The 12,500-nt window shown below is 40.2% G+C and overlaps 1 protein-coding gene across 4 annotated transcripts in view; it reads left to right on the forward strand.

Annotated features, from left to right (window-relative positions):
• LOC123507816 (follistatin-A-like) overlaps positions 1-12,500 on the forward strand; it is a 186,568-nt gene that overhangs the window by 159,212 nt on the left and 14,856 nt on the right. For 2 of the 4 annotated variants that reach the window (XM_045261031.1, XM_045261032.1), the window contains exon 6: positions 9,882-9,926. The exons of the other annotated variants lie outside the window; for them this stretch is intronic. In XM_045261031.1, coding sequence (XP_045116966.1) covers positions 9,882-9,926 — 45 coding nt within the window. The remainder of the gene's footprint in view (positions 1-9,881; positions 9,927-12,500) is intronic. 4 annotated transcript variants of the gene reach the window in all.

Below are 12,500 nucleotides of genomic sequence, written 5' to 3' on the forward strand. Positions count from 1 at the left end.
GAAGGTTAGACGAACTTATGGATGGGATGATGGATGGAATGAAGTAGCTTTGTTCACACAGGGCCTGCCACGTCTAGACCAGGTAGCCTCTTGTAGGTTTTCCCGTTTTCTTTTGTTCTTATGAAGTTAGGATAGATTAGGTCAGGTTAGACTGGATTAAATTACGTAAGGTTGAGTTAAGTTATGTCAGGTTATATTAGATCAAGTTAGGTTAGTTTAGGTTAGGCCGTATATATTTAGCATTTGAACTGATTGTGATAGAAGCTAATGAGGTTTTCGAGAGTGTTTTCCTTACTTTTGCGATAGTTTAGCAAGGATTCTGCACCGTCAGTTTCAAAATCACAATTGAGAACACGGGTTAATATTTTTGTGGCGTTTCAAGAACAGTCGCGGTGAGAGAACAAAGCCCTGGGGAACGAAAGTCACAGGACAAACACTTCTGCGCTGCACCACCACTACTCTGAAAAGGCTCTGTTAGATGAAGCTGTACTGTTTTTAAGGTGTTTCTACCGTTTAAGTGATGGTTCAACAAGATTTCTACTTTATTAACAGGAGAAGCACTCTTGAGAACCAGTTCATCATCTCTGTGGCCTTTTAAAATAGTCGTGGTTAATATTGGCTTTTTTTTTTCAATAAGTTACACGAGTTTTTAAGGTTGTTTTTAGTCTTCTAGTAGCAAATTAACAAGATTTCTATGTTATTAACAGGAAAAATCGTCTTGAAAATTTATCTAATCATCATTGCGGGCTTTGAAAACAGTGGAAGTGAGAGAGCAAAGCGTTCTAAGCACATGTCATGCAGTGGAGAATAGCATTGTTCCACTAACCAATAAGAAACACTTTACTCTCTCACCACCACTATTTCCAAAGGCCACAGAGATGAATAGCCAAGTTTTCAAGAGTGTTTTTCCTGTCCGTGATACAGAAACCTTGTTAATCTGTCACTACAACCGTAAAAACACTCTTGAGAAACACCGTGTCACTTCAACTAGAGGTTTTTGAAAGTGGTGGAGGTGCGGCGCAGGTGTGTGTGTCAGAATACGGTCCGTCGCCTGAGGGTTACCAGTTGATCTCGGCACGCGGCAGTTGTCTCGGTCAGAGTGACGCCCTCCCAGCCCCGCCCAGTCCCTGCCACTGCCACCGCCGCCGTGTCTCGTGCTCTGTTGTACCGCTGCGTCACTTTTATTGGCTCCTGCTGCTGTTTCTTGATAAAGGAAAGAAAATGATAATGAGGATGATAAAAGGAAAGAGAAGTGACCACAAATAGGTAAATGAAATGAATGTATGAATAGATAAACGAGGGAATAATGGCAGTAATAGTAGTAGTAGCAGCAGCAGCAGCAGCAGCAGCAGTAGTAGTAGTAGTAGTAGTAGTAGTAGTAGTAGTAGTAGTAGTAGTAGTAGTAGTAGTAGTAGTGGAAAGAACAAGAATAATAAAGATAGTAATAGATAAATGAACAGATGAAATAACAATCACACACACACACACACACACACACACACACACACACACACACACACACACACACACACACACACACACACACACACACACACACACACACACACCTCTAATGACTTAAAAGGATGTGAATAAGTAGTAAAGACACAAAGCTCTTTTCGTCAACTGTAGTAAGGAAAAAAAATATGTTCTTGTTACTGTTGCTGTTGTTCTTTTTGTTGCTGCTGTTGCTGTTGTCTTGTTGTTATTGTTGTTATTTTTGTTGTTGTTGATGTTACTGTTGTTATTATTGTTGCTGTTGTTATTGTTGTTGCTGTTGTTGTCATTGTTCCTGTTCTGGTTATTGTTGCTACTGCAGTTGTTCTTGCTGTTACTGTCGTTCTTGCTGCTGTTGTTTCCTCACGTAATGCATCCACAACCTCATGAAGCACCGGTGAACAAAACACTCCACTCAAACAACATCAACGCTTCGGCACGTGCTATTAATCCATCTATCTCTTTATATTCTAATCTCACTACTTCTTTTTTTTTTTTCCTCTCACTCGTAATTACAGGAGTCACATTGCTCTCTTTTTTCCTCCTCTCCTATTTGTACAAAGATAAAAGAATGATACACTGAAATATGCACCGAGTTTTTATTTTTAGTGTTCATTTTTGTCTGTCTGTGTATCTGTCTTCGTGTGTGTGTGTGTGTGTGTGTGTGTGTGTGTGTGTGTGTGTGTGTGTGTGTGTGTGTGTGTGTGTGCAAGAGGGAAACAAGCTAAGAGCAACAAAAGATTAAATAAAAAAAAAGGCCCACGTGAAATATTGGTTTCTTAAATATTAGTAAAGAATTAGCCGAGAGACAGGGACAAATAACGTTCAAATCTGTTCATTCTTACTTCATTTCTATCCATCTCAGTCCATTAACTCGCCCATGACAAGAAGTGAGTCGCCTTGTTATTGTTTTTTTTTTCTTTCCTGTAATGGTAAGTGTAAGGAGTGGGCTGAAATATGCAACTCATCTTTTAAACTGTCGACAAGCATTAGTAAATTTTCTCTCTCTCTCTCTCTCTCTCTCTCTCTCTCTCTCTCTCTCTCTCTCTCTCTCTCTCTCTCTCTCTCTCTCTCTCTCTAATTTGTCTTTATTTTGCGTCATTTGATATTTTGAGAGAATCGTATTACATTTTTATCTTTATTTTTTCCCTCTACCAGTTTAGGAAAAGTAAATCGTTGTTATTTGAAGTTTTGAAGCCACCCGCTATCACGAGAGAGAATGACAACACTCCCTTACTCTTTCTTCATGCAGTGCCGTAAGAAAAGCGCGTAAAATGAACAGCGATGCACTGAAATACGAAAGAAGGTAAATGGGAGATAGAAAAGAAATATAAAGGAACATGGTATATATATTTTTGTAACTCTTTGCTGTCTTCACCTTTCGTTTAACCCTTTCATCTCCAGGTAAGTTAGATTAATCCATCCAAATTATTTAACTTTGAATTATTTTGCTTCATTACCTGTAAAAGAATAAAAGGAACAAGTTATATTTTTTCTAACTCTTTCCTGTCTTCACTTTTCTTTTAACCCTTTCATTCCCAGGTAAGGTAGATAAGTTTTTCTTTAATCCATCTAAAAAATCTATCTTTGAATTATTTTCCTCTATTACGTGCAAAAGAAGAAGAAAAAGAACAAAATTTTCTTCAGTAACGCTATGCTGTCTTCACCTTTCACTTAACCCTTTCATTTCCAGGTGAAGTGTTTCCTTGATCCATCTTTGAATTGTGTGTCTTTTACTTACGTGCAACAGAAGAGGAAAAGGAATTGAAATGTAGCTTTTTTGTAACCCGTTGTTGTGTTTTTACCTTCTTCTTCTTTTTTTCTTCTTCTTCTTCTTCTTCTTCTTCTTGTCGTCGTCGTCGTCGTCGTTGTTGTTGTTGTTGTTGTTGTTGTTGTTGTTGTTGTTGTTGTTGTTGTTGTTCTTCTTCTTCTTCTTCTTCTTCTTCTTATTATTATTATTATTATTATTATTATTATTATTATTATTATTATTATTATTGTCATTACTACTACTACTACTACTACTACTACTACTACTACTACTACTACTACTACTACTACTACTACTACTATTATCAATATTCCTCCTTGTATTCCCCATATTCTTCACAACCACCACCACCACCACCTCTCCTTCAGAAACACGAAGGTGGTGGTGGTGGTGGTGGTGGTGGTGGTCAGGTCCAGTCGGGGTCGCGGGCGTGCATGAGTTGGACGTGGCGAGAGTCAGGTGGACACTGAGACACGCATGTGGCCGCTGTGGGTTTTAATAAGACTGTGGGTAACTGATTTAATTAACCACAGCGACTCATTAAGCACCGTTGTCAGGAAATTCTTCTTCTTCTTCTTCTTCTTCTTCTTCTTCTTCTTCTTCTTCTTCTTCTTCTTCTTCTTCTTCTTCTTCTTCTTCTCTTCTTCTTCTTCTTCTTCTTCTTCTTCTTCTTCTTCTTCTTCTTCTTCTTCTAACCTATTCCGCTTTGTATGTCGTCATGTTTTCTCTCTTCCGTCACTTACAAATTTGATGTATACTTTCTTCAATTTGTTCGTTCAGTTTGTTGTTTGCTCTCTCGCCGGAGTTTTCTAAGGCCGCAGAGATGACCAACAGGGTTCTCAAGGGTGTTTCTCCTGTTAATAATGTAGAAATCTTGTTAACCTGTCGCTATAGTCATAAAAAAACATCTCTAGAACCTGTCTCTCTTATTAAAAATGCATTGTTCTCTCACCACGACTATTTTCTAAGCTCACAGAGAGATAAACCGTCTTCTCAAGGGTGATTCTCCAGGTAATAATGTAGAAATCTTGTTAAGAATCCTTATCGCTTATTAAAATGGCTCAGTTCTCTCACCAGGACTATATTCTAAGGCCGCAGAGATGATCGGGAGGATTCTCAAGCGTGTTTCTCATGTTAATAATGTAGAAATCTTGTTAACCTGTCGCTATAGTCATAAAAAACAATAAAACCTGTCTCTCTTATTAAAACGCATTGTTCTCTTGCCATGACTATTTTCAAAGGCCACATAGATGACTCTTCTGGTTCTCAAGAGTTCTTCTACCCTTAATTAATAGAAATCTTGTTAAATTTTCACTTAAACTATAAAAATACCTTTACAAACCCCCATTACGTCAACTAGAGGCTTTGCAATGTAGTGCAGTTGCCGCGCAGAAGTGTTTCAAGAATGTGTTCCTTGTGTTCGTGTAACTTTGACGATCTTAGAAAATAATGAAAATAGGTAAATGAAAAAAATAATAGAAGGAAATTAGAGACGAGTTACATTGGTACAAGAAAAGTGGAGGAAAGGAGAAAGTAAGGTTTTTTTTTCTTTGTGAGTGGCTTTCGTATTCAGAAATGCTTTGCTCTCTCGCCAAGACTGTTTTCCAAAGCCACAGAGATGACTAGCGGGGTTTTCAAGAGTGTTTCTACAATTAATAGTGCAGCAGTCTTGTCATTGCCTCTAGAACCGTAACAACACATTAAAAAACGCTTTCCTCTTTCACCACGACGCTTGTTCAAGGCCGTAGTGATGATTAGCGGGGTTTTCAAGAGTGTTTCTCCCATTTATAATGTAGAAATCTTGTCACTGCCTCTAGAAAAGTAAAAAAAAACATTAAAATGCGGTCTACTCTCTCACCACAAGTGTTTTCCAAACCCACAGAGATGATAGGAGGAATTTTCAAGAATGTTTCTACAGTTAATAATGTAGAAATCTTGTCACTCTGCCTCTAGAACAGTAAAAAACACCTTAAACACTGGAACCTTTGGAAAGTTGTGATGGTGAGAGAGCAAAGCGTTTCAGAGTACGGACTTTATTGAGATGAAGAGAGATGAGGAGGAACCAGTGAAGAAGACAGATTTTTTTTTTTTTTATGCAAGAGGGGAAGCTGGCCAAGGGCAACAAAAAAAAAAAAAAAAAAAAGTCCCCACTTGATTGCCAGCTCCGTTAAAGATGGATAGAGTTAGCCAAAAGACTGGAATAAATGTCATGAAACCTCCCTCTTAAAAGAAGTCAAGTTGTAGGAAGATGGAAATACAGAAGCAGGCAGGGAGTTCCAGAGTTTACCAGAGAAAGGTATGAATGATTGAAAGTATTGGTTAACTCTTGCCTTAGAGAATTACGGGGAAGAGTGTGGATAGACAGAGAATAAGATAGAAAAAGCGGTGAAGAAGTGTGGATAGACAGAGAATAAGATAGAAAAAAGCGGTGAAGAAGTGTGGATAGACAGAGAATAAGATAGAAAAAAGCGGTGAAGAAGTGTGGATAGACAAGAGAATAAGATGGAAAGACGTGCTGAAGAAGGAGAAAGAGTGTGGATAGACAGAGAATGATAAGGAAAGAAGCGGTGAAGAAGGAGTGTGGGTAGACAGATAAAAAGATGGAAAGACGTGGTAAAGCATGACATGAATAAACTCGGACTGCAAAAAAGAGGACAGAATGAAGAGAAACAGATAGAAAACGTTACCTGGAGCGGCTGACTATACTACACACTGGGAATAAGGTCGTAGGAAGAAGATAGAGATTTGTATTTACTTAGAGACTTTACCTACTTTTAACCCCTTCAGTGCCTTCATTCTGCTTACTATTTGCTGAATTTCATACAGCTTCAGAAACTCATGACGGGGTTTAAAATAGTGAAGACAATGCCCATTAATCTCCTGACCTCCATAGACCTTTCCTAATGTCAATAAAATCGTCAAATCACAACCAAAATTCAAGGTAAAAATGCGTCCCAGTACTGAAGGGGTTAAATCATTGCATGGCCAAAAAAAGACGAAAACTAATTCCTTTCTATGTCTTTTGTTTTATTTTATTTTTATTTTATTATTTTTTTCTAATCGTTGCCGTGGAAATCTTTATTGCTGTGTTTAGAATGTTGGTGAAAATTCTCTCTCTCTCTCTCTCTCTCTCTCTCTCTCTCTCTCTCTCTCTCTCTCTCTCTCTCTCTCTCTCTCTCTCTCTCTGCACTGGAAGGGAATTACACAAAAAACAGCCAAGGAAATCATACTCATTCTTTCTAAACATATGACTTTGGTTGCGGGGCTGGGCGGGGCTTGGCAGGGCAGGGCAGGGCAGGGCAGGACAGGGTGAAGTGGGGCTGGATGGGGTAGGTTGGAGTGGCTAGTCTCTCTCTCTCTCTCTCTCTCTCTCTCTCTCTCTCTCTCTCTCTCTCTCTCTCTCTCTCTCTCTCTCTCTCTCTCTCTCTCTCTCTCTCTCTCTTAGTAAGTTTTCCTCTTCATTTCTTCCATTTTCTTCCTTTCATATAACTAACTTCCTCCTCCTCCTCCTCCTCCTCCTCCTCCTCCTCCTCCTCCTCCTCCTCCTCCTCCTCCTCCTCCTCTTCCTCCTCCTTGCTATGTAAAAATAATTAGAATAATATCATTAGGTTTTTAAAGGAGCAAGTTCTGGGTGTGTTTGAAAGACTGTAAGTATTGGTGTTCTAGCGTTCAAAGAAATCAGTGTCTTATAAATCCAGTGGAAATTAATGCATAGATGATTAAATGTTTTATGGAAAGAGATGTTGTGGAACGCAAGGACAAGGAACATATGGAAAATTTTGTAGAGTACGACAATGATGCTATCCTGACGTGCACAGAATTTGAAACTAATAAATCGAATCTAAATTAATAAGTAGATAAATGATAAATTATATGTTTTGTGTTGAAGTTCACTACACACACACACACACACACACACACACACACACACACACACACACACACACACACACACACACACACACACACACACACGTCATTATCACACATATCTACATTACATCTCCGTTTCTTACCTTCCTTCTCCTCCTCCCTCCTCTCTCTCCATCCCATCTCCTCCCTTCCCTTCCGCTCCCCTCCCCTATACCTACAGGAGGGTATCGCCCCAACGCACTGCTCTCCACTGATGTTGTTACGTGATCTCTTCCTGGTACCTCCCGCCGTACAAGGAAAGAAGGACCGAAATTCTAACTGGTCTTAGGGAAAAAGTGGAAGAAAAACAAAACGAGTACGAGGCGGAGAAATTGAGGGTTAGAAGTTAAAACCAGTCTTGTTGTAATGTTATAGAAAGACTTATTAGTGGTGGTGGTGGTGGTGGTGGTGGTGGTGGTAGATTACTAAGATTATAAAATGTTTTGGTTTTGACAGTTATGTTAAAAGCGATCTATGTGACAAGAGAGAGAGAGAGAGAGAGAGAGAGAGAGAGAGAGTAAATATTAATAGATGTGGTTGATATTTTCCTTCCTTCCTTCCATCCTTTCTTTCCTTCTTTTTTTCTTTCCTTTTTCTTTCTTTCTTTCTACCTTTTGTCTTCTTTTCTTTTTTCTTCCTTTTTTTTGCCTCTTATTTCTTCCTCCTTTTGTTTTTTCTTCCTTCTCTTTCTTCTTTCTTCTTCTGGCTTGTCTTCCTTCTTTTCTTTTCTTCTTTTCTTCCTTTCATCTTTTCTTGTCTTCTTCAATTTGTTTAATCTCTCTCTCTCTCTCTCTCTCTCTCTCTCTCTCTCTCTCTCTCTCTCTCTCTCTCTCTCTCTCTCTCTCTCTCTCTCTCTCTCTCTCTTTCTTTCTTCCTCCCTCCCTCCCTTCCGTCCTTTCTTTCTTTCTTTCTTTCTTTCTTTCTTTCTTTCTTCCTTCCTTCTTTTTTTTCGTAATTTGATTCTTCCTCCTTCATTCTTTCTTTTATTTTCCTTCTCTCTATTCTTTAATTTTTCATGTTTTCCTTCATTTTACTATCATTTCTCCTTCTCTTCCTTCGTCCTTCCCTCCCTATTCCTCTTCTCCTCCTCCTCCTCCTCCTCCTCCTCCTCCTCCTCCTCCTGGTGGTGGTGGTGAAGAAGAAGAAGAAGAAGAAGAAGAAAAAAAAAAAACACTGATGGAAGGCTGCATGGATGGGCGTGTACATGTGTGTGTGTGTGTGTGTGTGTGTGTGTGTGTGTGTGTGTGTGTGTGTGTGTGTTGGCCGTCTGGTTTTTAGAGACACGCAATCCTCCGATTTATAAAGGTTAAGCAGACACGTGATAGGAGTGGTGGTGATGTTGCTGATGGATGCGTGTGTGTGTGTGTGTGTGTGTGTGTGTGTGTGTGTGTGTGTGTGTGTGTGTGTGTGTGTGTTTAGTAGCTAACTTTTTATTATTTCCCTTCTTTTGTCTTTGTTTTTGTTGTTCTTGTTCTTCTTGATTTTGTTCTTTTTTTCTTTTCTTTTATTTCTCTTCTTCTTCTTCTTCTTCTTCTTCTTCTTCTTCTTCTTCTTCTTCTTCTTCTTCTTCTTCTTCTTCTTCTTCTTCTTCTTCTTCTTCTTCTTCTTCTTCTTCTTCCTCCTCCTCCTCCTCCTCCTCCTCCTCCTCCTCCTCCTCCTCCTCCTCCTCCTCCTCCTCCTTCTCCTTGACCTTGGCTTTTCAATCACGGGAAATAGACACGTGTGGGTACAAACACACACACACACACACACACACACACACACACACACACACACACACATATACTGAACAGCAAGCCTAATCTCAAGGACACCACCACCACCACCACCACCACCACCACCACCACCAGAATTGCGAAACAGGTGGAAATGAAGCACCTGGCAGAGTAATGAGGGCTGATGGGCAGGTGTGGACTGACTGGATTGGCCGCAACACTTTACCTTGCCTCATACATTCACTGGGCTGGGCTGGGCTGCTCTGGGGTAGTCTAGGGCTGGGTTGGGGCTGTTCTGGGGCTGGTCTGGGTCTGTATCTGGTCTAGGGGTGATTTGAGGTTTTGTTGGGCTGATCTGGGGCTGGTCTGGGTCTGTATCTGGTCTGGGACTGGGTTAGGTGTGAGTTGGGGCTGGTCTGGGTCTGTATTTGGTCTGGGGCTGAGTTGATGCTGGTGTAAGGCTGTGCTGGGCTATTCTGGGGCTGGTCTGGGGCTTGGTTGGGGCTGGTCTGGGTCTGTATTTGGTCTGTATCTGTTCTAGGGCTGGGTTGAGGGCTGATCTGGGGTTGGTCTGAGGCTTTGTTGGGCTGGTCTGGGTTTGTATTTGGTGTGTGGCTGTTCTAGGGCTGAGTTGGGGGCTGATCTGGGGTTGGTATGGGTCTGGGGCTGTTCCGGGGCTACTCTGGGGCTAATATGGTCTTTGGTCTTGCTTATCTTTGATGAGAGAAGGTGTGAATTGTGATGGAAGTCCTGTTAAGTGTGGGGAGGTGAGGAGAGGGGGCTAGTGTGGGTCTTTTGAGTGGTGGTTTGTGTGGGGGCTGTGTTGTGATGTGGCGTGGTGTTTGGGTTAGTGTTTTTTTTTTTACCACTGTTTGGTCTACGCATTCTTTTCTTTTTTCTTTTCTTATTCTTTTCTTTTCCTTTTCTATTTTTCTTTTCCCCTCTTATTTTTCTTTTATTTTCTTTCTTTTTCTTTCTTTTTTCAGTTGATGGGGACGTGACAGAGGTCTTTAAGTGGTACAGGGGACATGGTAAGACTGTTTAAGTGGTACAGGGGACATGATAAGACTGTCTTTAAGTGGTTAGGTTAGGTTAGGTTAGGTGTCATTGAGTGGTAGATGAATGAAAGTGGAGTCAGTGATAAGGTTACGTGTGTGTGTGTGTGTGTGTGTGTGTGTGTGTGTGTGTGTGTGTGTGTGTGTTGTTTTGTTTGTTTTCTTTTATGTTTTTCTTCATTCATGTCTTTCTTTTCCTTCTTCACTTTCTCTCTTATTCCTTGTTTGGTCTAAATATTCTCAGTTTTTCTTGATTTTTGCTTTTTTTTGTTTCCTTTTTTTATTTTTCCTATTTAGTCAACATGTTATCTTTGCTTCTTTCTTTTTTGTATTCTCTTACTCTTTCTTTCGTTTCCCTCTTTGTATTTTTCTTTTTCTTTCTCTCTTTTCCTTCTCTTCATTCATTCTTTTCATGTTTTGCTTTCCCATCTTTCTTTCCATCTTTTCTCCATTCTTTCCTTACTATTTCATTCCTTCATGAGAGAGAGAGAGAGAGAGAGAGAGAGAGAGAGAGAGAGAGACTATTTTTAATCTATCTCGTGTCTATTTTTATCTCGGCTTTTTCTTCTTTTTTTTTTTTACTTTTTATTTGTTAATTTTTTTCATCTTTTTTTCTGTTTGATTCTTGTTTCATTCGTAGCAAGAGTAATAGTAGTAGTAGTAGTAGTAGTAGTAGTAGTAGTAGTAGTAGTAGTGGTAGTAGTAGTAGTAGTAGTAGTAGTAGTAGTAGTAGTGGTTGTAGTAGTAGTAGTAGTAATAGCAGTAGTAGTATTAGTAGTAGTAGTTGCAGTAGTAGTAGTAGTAGTAGTAGTAGTAGTAGTAGTAGTAGTAGTAGTAGTAGTAGTAGTGAAGAGTAGATGAGTAGTAGTAGAAGAAGAGGAAGAGGAGAGGCGGTAAGTAGTAGTAGTAGTAGTAGTAGTAGTAGTAGTAGTAGTAGTAGCAGTAGTAGTAGTAGTAGTAGTAGTAGTAGAAAAGTAATAGCACTAGTAGTAGTAGTAGTAGTAGTAGTAGTAGTAGTGAAGATGATGAGGAAAGAAGAGGCGGAAGAGGAGAGGAGGAGGAGGAGAAATAGCGGGATGAAGAGGAAGGCCAAAAAAAAAAAAAGGAGGAACGCTGAGAAAAAGAGGAGGAAGAGACGGAGAAGGAGGAGGAGGAAGAGAAGGAGGAGGAGAAGAAACGGCTATTGCTTTCTTGTTTTCGTGGTTGTGGCGGGCAGAGTGGCTGGGCTGGGGGCTGTGGTGGGGACTCTGGGAGGAGGAGGAGGGAGGAGGAGGAGGAAGAGGTGGAGATGGGCAGTGTGGTTTGTGGATGGGGAGGAAGGGGGGGGTTGGAGTCTAGTACCAGTAACAGACCAGTAATCTCAGCAGTAACCTCTCTCTTCCTCTGTGCCTTCCCATACCACGACCAACACAAACAAAGGAGGAGTAAGGAAGGGTCTGCGGAGCCTTTAGGAACGCCTCTGTCTTATGCCCATATTCTGAAACACTTCCGCGCCTCACAGCACCTTTAGTATTTTCAAGGGGCTCTACTTGAAGTGACACGGGTTTTTAAGGATGATTCTGTAATTCTAGTAACATGTTAACAAGTTTTCTGCATTATCAACAGGACGAATACTTTCTTCAAAGGCCTATAGTTGAAGGGACACGGATTTTCATGGGTGTTTCTGTAATTCTAGTGACATGTTAACAAGTTTTTTTTTTTTATATATATATATATATATATATATATATATATATATACTGCTAAACTGTCACCCAATTTCTCAAACCCTCATTGAAATCCCAAATCATTTTTCTGAAGCTGGAGTGTTCTTGCTAGACTTTCCCTGGATATCTGATAACTTCTTTTCCGGTAGAATCTTCTAAACTATCACTGAATTTCTGAAAACGTCACAGAACACTAGGAACTTCTCGATGGCGCAGGATTCTCCGTAAACGATCTCTGGAATCCTGTAGAGTCCTTTCAAGATCACTACTAGTTTCCTACAGACCCTGATGAAGTGTCTAGAGTCCTGAAAATCTTTAAAACCCGAATAACTAAACTAAAATTTTGGAAACCCCCTTGAAGACCCCAGTGACTTCCACTCGTCTCTTTTAAACTAGCCTTGGAAATATCCATGCAAATCACAGTAGCTTCCAGTAAAGACAGTTCGATAACCTTTAGAGTCCTGGAAACCTTACAAACAACAGTAACTAAACTGAAATCCTGAAAACACCAATATCTTCCAGTGGACTCAGTTAAACCATCCCTTGAGTCTAAACCGTGCAATAGTTTCCAGTAAAGTCAACTGAATAATATCTGAAGCCTTACTAACAATAATAACTAAACTGGAATCCTAGAAACACCCTTGAAGACTCCAGTAGCTTCCAGTAGACTCCCTTGCAAGCAGTGGAGAGGATGACGCTGTGGAAACGCTGGAGAATTCAGTTTTTGTTACGCTCATTGCATTAACATTTTATTGCGAAATGGCTGGAGTTTTATGTCGACTGCGCCCGTGTGTGTACCAGGTTCCATGCCCGCCCTCCTCTCTCCCTGTCTGCCCTTCTCTCT

Source organism: Portunus trituberculatus, chromosome 23, assembly GCF_017591435.1.
Source record: "Portunus trituberculatus isolate SZX2019 chromosome 23, ASM1759143v1, whole genome shotgun sequence".
Lineage (NCBI taxonomy): Eukaryota > Metazoa > Arthropoda > Malacostraca > Decapoda > Portunidae > Portunus > Portunus trituberculatus.